Consider the following 17,535-nt stretch of genomic DNA (forward strand, 5'->3'; position numbering starts at 1 on the left):
ATAACACCACACCAGCTCGGGATGGCGACAAAAGTGCCAAGTTATTTGTAGGGGGACTGAACTTCAAAACAGAGGAAGAAGTTCTGACCTCTGTCTTCAACAGATATGGGCCGCTGGTGGAAGTGCGGTTGGTAAGAGACTGGGAAACGCAACAGTCAAGAGGGTTCGGCTTTGTCACGTTTGCCAGCACAAAAGACGCCAGAGAGGCAGAGAAGAATTGGAATGGCAAGGATTTGGAGGGTCAGACCATAACAGTAGGGAAGGCATTTCGTAGGCGTCGAGAGGTCTACAGGAGAGGACAACTGGGCGGTAGTTTTGGTGGGGGCCACAATCAATATTATTATGGAGGCTCCCTGAGTTACGGCCGCTCCCGAAGGAAGGATTGGCAAAGTAGTGGCCGAGAAGGAGACCGCTATTCATGGGACTACAGGGACCAGTGGCCCCACCCTAATTATTAGGGAAGTTCTGAGAAGTTGAAGCACTGAAGGCGGCGGAGCCGCCGAGCCAAGATTCCTACACGAATTAACCGTGAACGCCGTTCCTAAAGGCGTCCATGTAGTGAACTTTCATGCACGGACTAACCGTGAACTCCACGTTCCTCAAGGCGCCCATGTAGAGAACTTTCCTGCACGGACTAACCGTGAACTCCGCGTTCCTAAAGGCATCCATGTAGTGAATACTCGGCTTGGCCTCCCAGAAAAGTGCTATCGAGTGGCTTAACTTTGGATCTTTGATCAACCCCTTAACCTTCATTCACAAGAAACTGGCGGTCAAAGTCAGAGGGTCAGGAGATGGAGTTTGATTTGGCAGGGACAATGTCGGTGCTGGTGCTTAGTCCAGAGTGAGTAATCTGGAGGGGTTGTGGTGAAATTTTGGTTGCTTTATTTTTAAGTGATAACTGTGCCCGGGGGCAACTGATAATGTGGGGGGGGTTGAGTTATCTGGTTTGTTTCTCCAAATTGGCCGGCAAAGAAAGTTTTCGCTGGGTTCAAACTTTCTTTCTTGAAGGGGGGGAGTGTTACATATTTATGTGAATGTATGTGAATTACCATTCAGGTCTTTGCTTATCCGTGTGTAGTATATTAAGTTGTTGTGTAGTTGTTGTGATTGGAGGGTCAGGAGCCCTTCTGAACAAGTGGCCGGAAACGGAAGTGCCCGGAAACGGAAGAGAAAAGACACGAGGAAAAAAGGACGAGTATTATTCTTCTTCGCCCCGCTCCGACCAAAAAGGAGGGGTTCGACCTTGCGCTGCGTGGAAAAGCGGCGTTCCGAAGCCTGTCTGGCGAGAGGAATCACCGGGACGTGTACCTGCCCGGTGGAGACGTCAAGTGACGTGGGGCCGTGCATCGACCCGCGTCTGGTATCGTTCGCGGCACCGTCTAAACAGACGCGTGCAGGTCGCACGTTGGGGCCTAACGCGCCTTGCAAGCGGCGTGGGGTTTGGCTTGCTCTACCGTACCCGCTTCGCGTGGCCACGAGGGGCTGCAGCCACGGTGCCTGGTACGATACCTGCCCGGTGGAGAAACGTCCACCCGGGGTTCGTTCAACCGCCCGAGTGCGGCGACGCCGACCAGTATCTTGGTCAGGAGGGGCCCAGAGACATTGTGAGGAGCAGAGACCGAAAGGGGGTTGTGAGTACTCACCGGGACACACATATAGAAGATGGCCATCGTACTCATAGGGAAGTGCTTGTGAATTGGGAATTGTTGATGGTTGTATATGGTTGATTGCTCGGGGAAAATCTCCGTGGTTGTGTCATTGAAATTGTATGGTCATTCCCATTGAAATATATCCTTGAACGTCAGTTGTCTCTTGGGTGAAATTCATATGGATTGCGTGGCGAAAGCGCATATATAATACAGCTTTCTGGCGAAGTTCCTCTCACGGTCCGGGGGTCACCGAGACCAGGTATTCACCGAGGGGACCACGTAACAAGTGGAACATGTCTTTCAATCCTGACAAATCTCACACTCTTACGATGTCTCTCCGAAAAGACCGACTGGACAACCCTCCCATCCACTTTCTGAATAATCCTCTCCAAGCAGTTCTGTCACTCAAACTTTTGGGTCTCACTATCTGCCATGATCTTTCCTGGGAAAACAACATTTCAAATCTGGCCTCCAAAGCCAGTCGCCGACTGGGCATCCTCCGTCGTGCGAAGTCCTTCCTTGGCACACCTGAGCTCCTCACCACATACAAGGCTTTCATCCGCAGCTCAATGGAATACTGCTCTCCCCTCTGGGCTGGTGCTCCTGCCTCACACCTAGCTCGTCTTCACGCTGTTGAAACCAAAGCATTCAGAATCGTTGGAATCTCCCGCGATGAAGCTAACTCCAAGGGCCTCTCACTCACTCACCGCAGGCAGGTTCGTGGTCTTTCCATCTTCTACAGACTCCTCTCTGGCCTTGCTCCCCCAGCTCTCTCTGGGCTCTGTCCCGCAAATATTCCTACAGGTCGCACAAGATCTGCCTGCAACCCTCTTATGGTTAAACTGCCAAAATCAGGACTCTCTGCTCACCTTCACTCCTTCATTCCTCTTTTCTCCCGCCTCTGGAACAAACTCCCTCACTCTCTTCAATCCTACTCCACCCTCCAGGTCTTTAAAACAGCTGTTCACCACCATCTCTTATCTTCCCCCATCCAAAACCTTGATCTTTTCTACCCCCGCTAATTTCACCCCAATTCCACTTTTTTGAAACACCAACTTCTGTCCTGGAAGTCCTTGGTGTCCTTGTGTTTTATACTTCTCCCACCCCCTCCCCCCCTTCCCATGCCTCCTCCCCCCAAGCCCTCTCCCTCCCACACATCTCCCTGCTCTCAAATGTTGTGTTTGTGTGCTTCCCCTTCTCTCCCCATCTTGTCTTCCGCTCCCTCTTTTTATATATACACAAAGAATTAAGTTAAGCACCCCCCCCGTTTTTTTACAACCTCGCACATTACAAGTTTGTTGTCGTCAAAACAGTGTAATATACCCATGTTATTGCTATATTTTCTGGAGAAGTGATATTATGGTCACATAAAAACATGACAATCATGCCGTTTTCAATATTTTATTCTGAATAATTTAAGGTGAAATTTTTTGGGAATTTTAGGCATATTTTCACCTCAATTTAAGTATGGAGCTATCGGTCCATCACGGACAGTGTGGATGACGTTTATGTTTTCTAACGTACAGTCATTGTTCTGAGAAGACCTCTAGCGATCTTTGCGTCAATAACGTGTGTAGGACCCACGTGATCGGATCACTGACTCAACCCTACGTCTCATAGACCCTGTAAGCCGTCGTATGCGTTGCTGTGGCAGGTTGTTCCATTCCCGATGTAATGCACGTTCGGGACATGTTGGGACGACAAATTGCGAAGATGGTCCCTCCAATAGCCAATCTGGATGAATTGGAACGTGCATTACATCGGGAATGGAACAACCTGCCACAGCAACGCATACGACGGCTTACAGGGTCTATGAGACGTAGGGTTGAGTCAGTGATCCGATCACGTGGGTCCTACACACGTTATTGACGCAAAGATCGCTAGAGGTCTTCTCAGAACAATGACTGTACGTTAGAAAACATAAACGTCATCCACACTGTCCGTGATGGACCTATAGCTCCATACTTAAATTGAGGTGAAAATATGCCTAAAATTCCCAAAAAATTTCACCTTAAATTATTCAGAATAAAATATTGAAAACGGCATGTTTGTTATGTTTTTATGTGACCATAATATCACTTCTCCAGAAAATATAGCAATAACATGGGTATATTACACTGTTTTGACGACAACAAACTTGTAATGTGCGAGGTTGTAAAAAAACGGGGGGGGGTGCTTAACTTAATTCTTTGTGTATATTTTGTTTGTCTGGTTGATTTGTTTGTGAAGTAAATGTTAGCTCTTTCACGAGCCTCTATTCAGTATACAAAAAAGAAAAAGAAAAAGGGAGCTGAGTGATGATAACCGTTCATGATTATGAGTTGAAGCCACTCTGCGGTCTGGATCCCCTCGATTCCACTGAGCAATTTGAACCCGCGACGATGGCACGAGAAGGTCAAACGACTTGTGAGGTCGGACTGGGATTTCAGGTCGAACACCGTATTCTCTCCAATGTACAAGACAGCGAACCATGGATTGATGTGACAACTTGTGATTTAAGTTCACGCTCTCAGCTCTTTCACGAGCCTCGATTCAGTATACAAAAAAAAAAAAAAAAAAAAAAAAAAAGTATTTTAAGGGATCTCGAACTGTCTGTCCCATGCTCATCATTGAATGCTAAAATGATTACATTGATCGCAAGACTTCTTGATGCAAACTGATTGCCTTGATAAAGCTGTCCGTTTCACATCATTTGATTTGAAAATTCATGTTAAGTGTGTGAGGTTGGGGTTAAATTGCACGTTAAGTATTCAGAATGCGAAAGCATTCAGAATCATTGGAATCTCCGGCAATGAAGCTGATTCTGAGGGCCTTTCTCACACTCACCGCAGGCAGGTTGGTGGTCTTTCTGTCTTTGACCGACTCCTCTCCGGCATTGCTCCCCCAGCTCTCTCTTGGCTTTGTCCCCCAAATATTCCTGCAGGACGCACAAGATCTGCCAGCAACCCTCTTCTGGTGAAACTGCCAAAATCATGACTCTCTATTCACCTTCAATCTTTCATTCCTCTTTTCTCCCGCCTATGGAACAAACTCCCACACTCTCTTCAATCCCACTCCTCCCTCCAGGTCTTGAAAACAGCTGTTCACCACCATCTCTCGTCTTCCCCCATCCAAAACCTTGATCTTTTCTACCCTCGTTAAATCTGCCTCATTCAATCCCCAACTTCTTTCCTGAAATTCCTTGTCGTAAAATTCCTAGTAGTGTTCATTTAAATTTATATCGTGTACCCCTCCCTCCTCCGCAGAGCTCCCCCTTCCACAGATCTACCGACGTCGCTGTTCTCTACTGTTGTTGTGCTTGTGTGCTTCCATCTCTCTCCCCCTCCTGTCTTCATTGTATGTTTTATGTTTTATGCGTTCCCTTCATTGTATGTTTTATGTCTGTGCATGTTTTCATGTTCAATGTGTTAGCTCTTACATGAGCCTCGATTCTGTATACAAAAAGAAAAAGAAAAAAGTAGAACCATTATAATAATATCAAAATCAGCAAGCAGTTAGAAGTTGTATGAACTTTGGCAAATTTCTCTGGGAGTGACAATGGAACGGCATGTGATCTCATGAAAAGTGAATATTGAAAGGACCCTTAGGATCTGTATGATCATGCTGAGGCTAATACTTAGCAAAAGTCACTCGGAATAAAAATGCCACCGAAGACGTCACAGTAACGTAACCAACTGCGGAAAAACGAAATCACTTGTGGCAACGATACATTTCATGTGGTGCTGCGTGAAAAATTTCATCAAATGTCTCAACTTTCGCTTTCTCAAATTTAACCAATTAACATCACATCGTTTTGAGAAGTGAGTGGATGAAGTAAAATTTATGGCTCAGATCGATGGACCACAAGAGGACATGCGCCATGCTGTGGAAGCTAATAGATCCTCCATCGCATGAAGCATTTAAAAGTCCTAATGGCTCACGTTGCGTGCAATCAGAATTCCATACATGCCCAACTGTTCTACTCGACAGGACGAGCAATGTGTCTGGCAGGTCCAGCTCGAAAGGAAAAGTGTTCCAGGACCACCTGGGAGCCGTTCAAAGGTCTTCCATATAGTTCTCAACTGCCGTGATTAAACAGTTGTTGGCACACCTGCGCAGCAACTTCCCAAAAGCCATGTTATTCATGTTGATGCCAACGATACTCGGCAGGGGGCAGTGGGTGCATACTACGACCGCTTTGGAAGAACGGGTTTGCCTGAATTTGAGGTAGAACGACCTATGGGCAACGGGACAAGCAATTCGTGCAATTCGATGCGGAATGAGCACGCAGTGGCTTTTTGAGACAAGAGGACAATCCTTTTGACTTCAGAGAAGTTCTTCATCATAGTGTTTTACATCCTGCATGCTGCTGCGATATCATGCAGTAAACCAACAGGTCCATAATCACAAATAGCTCCGTTAGTTCTGCATGGCAGGTCATTGTGCTCAGGGTGCTGATGCAGCAGAAGGCGAGAACGACCTCCAACATACAATGCTGTGGACAACCTGTCATTTCCAAATGGAGTGGATTCCCCTCACGTTCTCATGCTTTGGAACAGCTTCCCGATGCTAGCAGAACTACGATGTTCATGTTCACCCAATCTGAAAGCATGGTAGGTAGTATGCATTATGTGCTACAGGGCTGGCAGGGTTGCCTCGAGAGGGAGCACTCCCCTCTGAGTAGCCTGGGTATAAATCTCGGCCCAGCTATAAACTGTCATCCTGGGGTATCGCATGCAGGACGATACATCAACAGGACATGCATCAGAGGGAGCGATGGTCATTGGTGGATGTTAAACCTCCCATGGTGTCAAGTTATCATCGTCACCCTGAACAAAATACAAATTCCTGCATTTTCAGTGGAATATCCTCCATCGGAGTGGCGACTCATCCAGGATTGGTTTTAGCCTGTTAGATACTTCTGTACTAGTTGTTATACATCATGGAGCTCTGTTAAAATGTATATGGGTCACTAATTATGGTTAATATATTACTAGTAAATACCAGCCTGGTGTTGGCTTAGCGGTCAGGTGCCGGCTTGGGATCCTAGGATCCTGGGTTCGAATCCGGGTCAATCGCTGAATTAACGCCAGGAGGGTTGACTCAACCTGTCATCTTTCCAAGGTCGGCAAATTGAGGACCAGTTCACTGGTAATTCCCTGTGTGTCGCAAGAGGCGACCAACAGGGTTGGCGGCAGGAAGGCATCCGGCCATAAAACATTGCTTCAAAAAGGGGACCATGGTGCCCGAAAAAGGCCAACCCCTGCTCTGTGGGGAAAAATGGCCACTAAAGGTGGTTCATATTACTCGTAAATACCGTCAAAAATTATGGGTTGGAACAGTTTATTGGACGGTGCAGCCTCATGAGAGTGCCAAAGTCTGAAGCCTCGGCCTAGTGTCAGGTGCGTGCTTATATCTTCATTATTTATTAGATATAATACGGACGTAAATGAACTCGTTTTACTCTGTGTGCATTGCACATGATGTGGTGTAGCGAATTTCACCTCACTGTGCCTTGTATTTATTGTTATTTTAAAAAACGCTTCTGTACATCTCCCTTGAGGCTCGGTTTGCATGCCACCGTCTACAATTCCAATAGAAGAGATAAATTTACTCTTTATAGTCAGGGCCCTCAGGGATATTTTGGTTCAAATTCTTCCAAAAGCATCAAATTTGGCGCAGATGTTGCCCATGCCATACTCTTTCGATTTTTGACGGGCGCCAAGGGCGGTATGATCCGGGGACCATACCGGTCCATCCCGCCATGTCACCTGACCTATGACGTTAGAATTAGGATATGCATCCAATCACATGGCGTACTATAAGTGGTCAAAGTTCAAAATGAATCGATCGAAAAATGAAGGCAGGGATCCATTTTTAAGGTTTTCATAAAATCCAATATGGCCGCCAGGTCACATGACCTATGACGTCATATTTATGACATGTATTCAATCATGTATACATGAACCCGGATCATGATCGCACAAAAATTAAAAACAAGGATATGGCATACAGTTCATAAAACATCAAAATCCGTACCTTTGTAATTAGCCTGATGAACTGCATATGCCTGAAAATTAGGAAATAGACATGTAAATATTTCCTCTAATTGTCAAAAATAAGGTCAGAGTTCGATTACCCAACCCAGAAACATAAAATGGTGAACCTCGCGTAAATCTTGACAAAAAACTCAAAAACCGACATGTTTGACTCAAAAATGACCTTTAAGATGACCTTGAGGGTTGACCTTGACCTCAAATCATCAAAATATCATAATTGGATTCCTCGACCTCGAAAACCCCTGAAAAGTGGTATCATACATGATTCCAACCCTTTTGGTTATTTAACTGATTTTCCTCTAATCCGGGTGGTGGCCATTTAGTATTTCGCCAATATGGGGCCCCCGGGTGGGTGGGGGGGGGGCCGTCTTGGCGCCCGTCAAAAATCGAAAGAGTATGGCATGGGCAACATCTGGACCAAATTTGGTGCTTTTGGAAGAATTTGAACCAAACGGCCCCAAAATATCCCTAAGGGCCTTGACTATTTATGGAAAATGATTTTTGAGTTTGTTTTATCCTTAAAAATTGACAGTAGTAAACACACGTTTGTATTAAAAGATTGGTCTTTAAAACCTACCCTTATGAAGGGGGACAGACATCTGTACAAACACACAAACTGACATTGTGTTTTATTTATATGGTCAATTATGTGGTAGATGAGTGATGTGCACAGAATTATCTGCCAGAACTTGGAGCAGTTTCTCGTTAAACAATTATTATATAAAAAAGCTCTTCAACAATTGCAAGTCAAATATCAACTTTTAAAACTGATAATGGTTTTGTTATGATGGAATACGACCTTACTCCACCCCCAGTACTGCTCACTGCAATACATGCGACGCACACTTGAGTAACCACAGCTGCCCAGTGCCAGCGGGTAGACCGTTAGGTTTGGTTCATCACCGTCACAAAAAGCAGAGGTGGGGCGGGCAAGGGAACGGCCGAGTGGTGCACGGTGCTGGTTGCACACAGGACCGTTGCCGCATCCATCATACAATCCAAACCCTTCTTCTTCCGGAGCATCTCATTTGTCCGCACGATTGAATTGTAAAAAAAACCAAAAAAAAAAACCCATAAACGGCACAGTGGAAACCCATCATGGCCAATGCAGTTGTCCTTTTGCTCAAGAAGCATGGCAGAGGTGGTGGAGAGGGTAGTGAGAAAGAGGGCATTGTGAGGAGGTGCGGTGTTGGAGTAAGCCTCATACGGGTTGTTCTAATTGGTACATTCCTCACTGTTGTGCATTTGTCGGATTATATCAACCAGCCAAAGATGAAGAAGATGAATTACAGTAAGTTCTTGAAGAAGTTTTTACATACACCATATTGCATAACTTTAACAAACATCAATAAACTTTTCCTGAATTACAAGGACATTAGGGCACAAAGGTCAAATCAACAAAAGCAAATCTTTACATTGATATGCAGCTTCATGTTCAGCAAATACACCCCCTAAGGAAACCAATTAATCAATTATAGATGCTTGATCCATAAACTAATGAGCTCACATGTGAAGGACACACTTTTTGCAGGCCATTGAGGGCACAGACATCGATTGCAAACATCAAATGTGGCAACGTGGATGTTGTACAAGGAGCGGAGGTTTGAGAGCGTACATCAACTGGAAAAAGACAACAATGGCCTAAAGGATACGACTAATGATGCGAGAAAGCACCACTGAAGGTAAAAACGTGTTTTTGTGTAATTTGATGGTTGTTGCGAACAAAGTAAGGTTCCGAAAAGACGAAAATATTTCAAAAGAAGCAAAATACATGATAACATCCAGGGATAGACAGACATGGCAAGAGTTTACCCATGGGCATGTCAAAACACAATGCACCTGGAGAATAGTACACAACGCACAGACCTGAAGCAAACAGGCATTTACGGTCACCCAAACAAGGCCTTTGACTCAAATGCATCCGTGAAGGACTGGAATACAATTGACTACGTGACTGAATATCACAGAGCACAAAACTTGAGTAGATGAGTGGTGCCATCAAAGAGTTTGCCCAGCAGGGACAGCCCGAGTTACATCTGCCATTGGAAACAATCCTAACAAGAAAGCATCTGAAAATTCAAAGCCCGTCCGCCTCCGTTTGTATTCAGGTATATTCTTCTTCTTCTGCATGCTCAAAATAACGAGAAAAAAAAAATACAAAATGAAAATTGATGATTTTATGCATCCTTGACCCTTGAGCTATAGATCTAAAAGAATAATCAGCTTCTGGATTTTGATTGGTGAACCAATTCGGTGACCCAATATGCAAATTCTTTAAATTTCAGGTCATTCAGGTGAAAATTGGTGATTTTACGCAACCTTGACCTTTTGATCTTAAAAACAACAACAATTGGCTTCTAGCTTTTGATTGGTAAACCAGTTCAGTGACTCAATATGCAAATTCTTAAAATTGCAGGTCGATCGGGTGAAAATTGATGATTTTAGGTGACGCTGACAAAATAATTAATTAGACTTCTCCATATCTTACTATAATTCACCAAATGTCTGTCCATATGTTCCCAGGTACCGCAAAAACGGCTGAACCGATCGCAACGAAATTTTGGGTGGGTAATCCTGGGATCCCCTGGAGTAAAATAGGCTATATTGTTTTTCCAATTTTTTCCAAATTTTTCCAATTTTCCAGTTTTTCCAAACACAATGGAATAATATTTACCGATATGAACAGTTGTGTGGCTTTTATTGAAATTCTACAAATAGTTTAGATTTTGATGATTTGTGTGTGATTTGATTTAATGGATGTTTATACAGACTTGGCATTTAATATGGCATTTTTTTTTTGTGGGGGTGAACTTACTTTTCAAGATGTCTTAGAACCAAAAGTTCATTGGAATTGTGGTGAAATTATTCTAGATTTTGTTAATGTGACCTTTAAAAGAAACAAAAACCACATTTGACATTTCGAAACAAATAAATTGATCCTTGAAAGTGATGTAAACTGATATCGAACTCAATTCATGGACAGTACTGTGTTAAACTTCTGGACGTTTTCCAGAAGTATCTCTTTATTTTGCACATTAGCCAATTTTTTTTTTAACAAAAACAAAAGTTAAATTACGACTGGGATTACGGACAGTAAAATTACAGTTCAGTACTTCGTGTAACCCCCACGAGCATTCAGGAGAGCACGTACACGTTGAGGCATGCTGTTCACGAGATTTGCCAAGGTTTGGACAGGAATCGCTTGCCATGCAGTGACAATAGCCTGCTCCAATTCACGCACAGAGGCAGACTGCTGGTCCAAGTGGTCGATTTGACGCGTTAATTCTGCCCACAAGTTCTCTATCGGATTCATATCCGGGGACATGGCGGGCCACTCCATATGCTCTACACCACGGTCAGCAAGAAAGTGTTGGATCATGCGAGCACGATGAGGCCGTGCATTGTCATCTTGGAAGACAACGTTTCTTCGAAAGGCTGCACGAGCAAATGGAAGCAATGTTTCTTCCAGAATGACCCTGTACTTGAACTGGTTCAGGTTTCCATTCAGAACAACCAGGTCAGTTTTGCCCCCTGCATGAAAAGCAGCCCAAACGGTCACCCCACCACCTCCAGCTTGGACTCTTGGCACTATACAATCTTTGTTGTAGGCTTCATGCACTTGTCTGCGCACTCGGACGCGGCCATCTTGACGATAGACCAGAAATCTAGACTCGTCACTGAAGATCACGTGAATCCAGTTTCCTGGTTTTTTTTTTTGTTTGTTTTTTTTTTTCGTTTGTTTGTTTGTATACTGAATCGAGGCTCGTGAAAGAGCTAACATTTACTTCACAAACAAATCAACCAGACAAACAAAATATATAAAAAGCTGGAGCGGAAAACAAGATGGGGAGAGAAGGTGAAGCACACAAACACAACATTTGAGAGCAGGGAGATGTGTGGAAGGGAGAGGGCTTGGGGGGAGGAGGCATGGGAAGGGGGGGGGGGGGGGTGGAGGGAGAAGTAGAAAACACAAGGACACCAATGACTTCCAGGACAGAAGTTGGTATTTCAAAAAAGTGGAATTGGGGTGAAATTAGCAGGGGTAGAAAAGATCAAGGTTTTGGATGGGGGAAGATAAGAGATGGTGGTGAACAGCTGTTTTAAAGACCTGGAGGGTGGAGTGGGATTGAAGAGAGTGAGGGAGTTTGTTCCAGAGGCGGGAGAAAAGAGGAATGAAGGAGTGAAGGTGAGCAGAGAGTCTTGATTTTGGCAGTTTGACCATAAGAGGGTTGCAGGCAGATCTTGTGCGACCTGTAGGAATATTTGCGGGACAGAGCCCAGAGAGAGCTGGGGGGGCAAGGCCAGAGAGGAGTCGGTAGAAGATGGAGAGACCACCAACCTGCCTGCGGTGAGTGAGTGAGAGGCCCTTGGAGTTAGTTTCATCGCGGGAGATTCCAATGATTCTGCCATTGAAATGGCTGCCATTGAAGGTGCTCTCTGGCCCACTGCAATCGGCGCTAGCGGTGTTGTCTGGTCAGGCGTGGCTTTCTCAGGGGACGCCTGGCACGATAGCCTGCTTGAACCAGTCGTTGGTTGACTAGCCTTCTGGATACAGGCACATTTGTCAGTTGCTGCCACTCAGCCCTAAGCCGATTAGCTGACTTGGTACGGCCATTGCGGATTAACTGGTGCAGCTGGCGATCATCCCTCCTTGTGGTTCTGCGGGGACGTCCTGGCCTCGGTATTGGAGTAGGGACACCCCTCTGAGCATTTTGTTTCAGGATCTTTGACACCTGACCTTGAGTGATGCCATACTGCCGAGCAATAGCACGCTGTTTCATGCCGTAATTTCGAAAAGCCACCACTCCATGACAAACAGCATTGTCGAGTTGACGGACCATCTCCAGAGGAAGCGGCAATAACTTTTGGAGACGTGCAGCAGTTGTTTTCCACTAATACAGAACGCAACAACTCTTGTATACCCGACTGTGAAGCCAATCATCAAATGCACCTGTCCGTACATTTTGCCACGCCACCTGTGATATAATCCTGTTGTTGACTTCTTGCTGCGACAGACAATCAGTGACATGGTTCTTTTAACAAATAAATCACCAAAGTGTAAAAGAAACTCACCAGATTGATATACTGAGTTAAGAAAGTAAATCAAACTCAAGACAAAAAAATATTCCATATTAAATGCCAAGTCTGTATAAATCGTTTAAAATAAAAAAGCCTTCAATTTCTGATATTTTGCCTTTTCATTTGGGCCTCCCAATTGAAGCCATGCCCGTAGGGCGGATACCGTTGCTAGTTATCATAATAAAGCTTTGGCTAAAAATTTGATGACAAACCGAAAATGATTTTTAAAAGTTATGGCCCAGACAGACACAGACACAGACACAAACACAGACACAGACACAGACACACGCACACTCACACACAGAAGTGATTGCAAAACCCCGTCTCCTGCTGTGCAAATGGAGGGGCGAAAGATACGATTTCTCTGCATCGGTTAATGGCTGAAGAACCCAAGTCAATGCTTCTGTACCTCAAGGTTGTCATAAAAATGGATGTAAAGCAGGTAAGATGATGAGTATTTTCATTTAAAAAAAAGAATTAGAATGTAAGGCTCACCAGTTAAGTTGTGGATGCAAAACTCGAGGTGGATGAGGATTGAGGACTGGTATGGAGAAGCGAAGATATCAGCAATGAGCAGCACAAAGGGGAAGCAGAAGATGGTTAACCAAAATCGACCAAATGGTGGTGTAGGCCACCTCAATTGGTCTGGCTATTATTTTTTTACAGATCAAAAAGCAAAGTAATCTCCAGAATCCCAGCTCATCAATTCGTATTCAGAGCAGGTCACTCTACCTTGAACATACCACTTCTATTCTTCCAACAACGGATGTAGACCCTCAATGTCAGACATGAGATCAGGACCATCTCTCTAGTCTGGAATATCTCATGTTTTTGATACAGTCCAGCATCCCACCTTGCTCTCCAAGCTCCAATGGCATCCAAGGCCAACTCCACACATGGATTACTGACTTCCTCTCCTCTTGTAGCCAGCGTGTAAATCTCACCGGAATCCTTTCATCTCCTCTCCCTGTTAAGGCTGGACGGCCCCAAAGCAGTGTTTTAGCCCCAGTTCCTGATCTTCATCAACGATCTCTCTGAATGGAAAATCGCCTCTATCTATTTGCTGATGACTCCACCCTCTGCCGTGACATCCCTCATCCTTCAGACAGGCAGGCTGCTCAGACACTCATCTCTTCTCTCCCTTCAGACACTCATCCAAAACCCTGATCTTTTCTACCCCTGTTAACCCCTCCACTAAGCACAACTCTTTCCAAATTTCCAGATTTTCCTTCCTGACAGTTTGCTTCTCTCGCCATCTAGTTCAGTGTCTATGAACCTTTTTCTCAACAGGAACCGGAAAAGGCCAGCGACAAATGACCGCAGGCCACCAATTGGGAACCATGTAATTGATGGTCTTTACTGTCTGTTCTTCAGCACGTCATACACCTCCAATGGTGTTTTAAAGTAATTTTTTTTTTTACGATTGCCTAGTTTAGGAACCTCGAGTCTGGAATATCTCTTGCTTTCGCTGCCTTTGACAATTGCCAAGTTTAGCTGCCTCTGATATCACCCACCTTTGGGTCCACATGATGTGCCTGATGGAATGACTTGACAACTCGTCGTTGTACTCATTGCCGATAAAAACAGGAAAAAAAATCCTGCCTCTTGCACAGCCACGCCATGTGCCGTCATGGCGCCTAAAAACGGATCAAACCTTAGGCTTGGAGACTTGGAGCGGTTTCTTCACTGGTGTGCAAAAATATAAAAACATGGAAAATGTAACTAGAACCGCTCGCTATATATTGACGAATATACACAGTATGAAGGGAAACTGTTTCCAATTGCTACATAAATTGGATTAATCATGAATAATCCAACCTTGGAGTTCCTGAACTAAATCAGATATTACGATTGAATTGCTGCATGCAAATTACAAAAGGATCGTTGAGTAAGTGATGTCACGTTACGTTGACAAAGCTACAGGTTCCATCTCAATAACGTCAAAATTAATAATGAAAATACAAATAAATTGTATTTTACAATCGAAACAAAGATTCCCCCAGCCCCTCCCAACACGTGGCCAACGTGGTCAGTAGATGCTCAGTGTACCTGAGAGCACCTAAGATCGCAAAGCTTACAGGCTCCTTGAGTGGGCTCCAGACCCAGAGATTAGAGAGGGTAAGAGATTGGGCTCCAGAGATTATAGAGGGTAAGAATAGCAAGGATGCTTTTATAGGGCTCCTGGTGTGAGGTAAGAGCAGAATAGGACGTTTCATGAATAATTCAGAGTATTGGGGTAAGCAGAGAGCAGTGTCAGACAGATATAGGTAAAGCTAATCAGGTTTTAGGTTGTATTCATAGTAGGCCAAATTATATATCAGAAGAGGTAGTGTTAACACTATAAAGTAATTCAGTGAGGCCTCACCCTGAATATTGTACTAACAACTGGTGTATCGGCCGAGTGCACCATTTGCAATTGCGAATTATAACCGCGGGGGCGAGTTAAATTTGCGGCCATTTTGTTTGTGAAGATTCGGTTTAGGACACTTCTCCAAATCTAGTGGCTGTTACAATATTATGACATGTCAGTGGATTCAGATTTTAATGAACATCTTAATGTGAAAGTGTCACCACACAGACCACACACCACACACCTTGAAGTCTTGTACCGCCAATTGTACTGGACGGACTCAGTGGACCAATGATCCGCGCATGTGCAGGAAGACCTCCCTGATGATGTGGACCAAACAGTTGAATGTTTTGACCGGCATTGTTGGTCCTCATGGCGGACTGTCGAGATCCTGATGCACGAAGGAGCGCGACCTGAAAGTTAAATCCAAGATGATGACGTCCATCAAAATGGCAAAAGAAACTTCTTAAACAATCCTTCCTGATATAATACTACCTATATGGTATATGGAAAGCATGGGTCATAGAAAAACAAGACCAAAAGTCTAAAAGTGGCGTCGCCCGGGCTTGTAAAATATTATAAACCACAAACACACATGATTAGCTTTTTAAACAGTCGCTAATGCTGTTTATAACATTAAACGAAGACATTTGGAGGAATCCAGACATCCATGAGGTAAGCTTTACTTACAGAACTGAGGGAAGATCTACTGTAATCTATACACCCCACAAGGGTTGGAGGTGTGCTCATTTACCAAGCAGCTAGCTAGCCAGCCGTTCCTTAACGGTTTTGAATGGAGTGCTTGCTCGAATGCTTAAACCGCTTGGTGATCTCTCCACAAGAAACTTGGCAAATGAACACACACCCAATGTTCTTGAGACCCGACCATAGATCGACTGTAATCTATATACCCCAAAAAGGAATGACTTTCCTGCCGTTCTCGAAATGAGCGGGTGTTTACGCCGTAATGACATCATATACGTAATGCCGTAGCATGACAGCCGGGCATAAAACTTCCGCCTCTTTAATATATATATATATATAAGATATATATTTAACCTCCAGTAACGTTGCAGTCACTACAAAAGGATTAGTGTTATGACTAGATTTACTATAATAACAACGTTACGTTATCATGACGAAAATTGTATTTTTTTTTTAAACCGAGGGGAATTCCTTACTTCTGCGGTTACACCGCTTCAATCCATGAATTTTCCATTCACGACATTGTGATTAAAGTGTTATGGTTAATTTACCATAATATGATTATTATTACGAAAACGATACCACTGTATAAAGATACCACGCATTATGTAAGTGCCGCATTCACTGTTCCAAACAGCACAACAGAAAAGGTCAGTCACATAAAATTACCGTTGGCACTCCACATAGCCCTTGGGTCCATTCAAGGTGTAACCTTGAACCTTTATCTCTCATACGAGCCTAGACTAAGTATACCAAAAATAAAAAAACACCTTATGTAATACATAACAATTCCATGACATTACGAATGCTGTGTGGGTTCTATGCACCTGAGGTACTGATGTTGAAAACGTCTTTTGAAGTGAAGCACATTGCTGGGAAACCAAAAAGTTCAGTCCACATCAAATGGAGAAACTTTATTGTAAGACACGACATTTGCTCAAACAATGGCAGTAACTGAGATACGATGCTAACGGAAAGTGTACATGAGAAGACCTTTTCCCCATGCGTGGGGGGGGGGGGGGGGGGGGGGAGGAGGGGGCGGAGGTAAATGCTGAAGCTTTTCTTGTCCTGGGAAAGCAAAGAGAGGACCTCAAGGCAGGCTGATTGGACAATGGGAAAGTCAACACAACTTACAGGAATCGGAGGTTGAAAGGAAAAAAAATAACTTGCAGCAGGTGATAACATACATCATTGAATTACATGCCAGATTGATGGTTTTATTATTATTATTACTATAATAATAATAATAACAAGAAAGAGCAATCAGAGATTGCAGAACCTCACCGGGACGTGCTTCTGTGGTGCACTTTGCGTGGTGTTTATCAAGTGCTGTGTCTGTGTGGTTTATTGACGACGTAGATTTATGTTCAATTCAATATACCTGCCGAACCACATGACCGATGACGTCATCAATTTCATTCACCCTGTGGCGGACACAAAAGCCCACTGGCGTGGTGACATCATTCCACGCACCAAGTGGGCGGTGGCCACGTCCGAGGGGTAGGCGTGGCCTCAGGAGAGACACCGGGCGCCCAGCCCGGAGTGTTACAGGTAGTCTTGAATAAAGGCGTTTATATGTTACCGCTTGTCCGCTTCCTCCTTGCTCACAAGCAGCGCGCGTAACGCCGCGCTTTATTGGTGACCCTCGACGTTGGATCTGCCGGAGCGATCCTTCCACACGCGACGCCATCGCCATGGCCGCCTTCGTCAAACT

The 17,535-nt window shown here is 44.5% G+C and overlaps 1 protein-coding gene across 2 annotated transcripts in view; it reads right to left on the reverse strand.

Moving 5' to 3' along the window:
- LOC137439454 (uncharacterized) overlaps positions 1–17,535 on the reverse strand; it is a 400,511-nt gene that overhangs the window by 232,875 nt on the left and 150,101 nt on the right. For both annotated transcript variants that reach the window (XM_078768562.1, XM_078768561.1), the window contains exon 5: positions 15,361–15,529. In XM_078768562.1, coding sequence (XP_078624688.1) covers positions 15,361–15,529 — 169 coding nt within the window. The remainder of the gene's footprint in view (positions 1–15,360; positions 15,530–17,535) is intronic.

This window comes from Myxine glutinosa, chromosome 14 (genome assembly GCF_964187855.1).
Source record: "Myxine glutinosa chromosome 14, kmMyxGlut1.1, whole genome shotgun sequence".
NCBI classification, from domain to species: Eukaryota; Metazoa; Chordata; class Myxini; order Myxiniformes; family Myxinidae; genus Myxine; species Myxine glutinosa.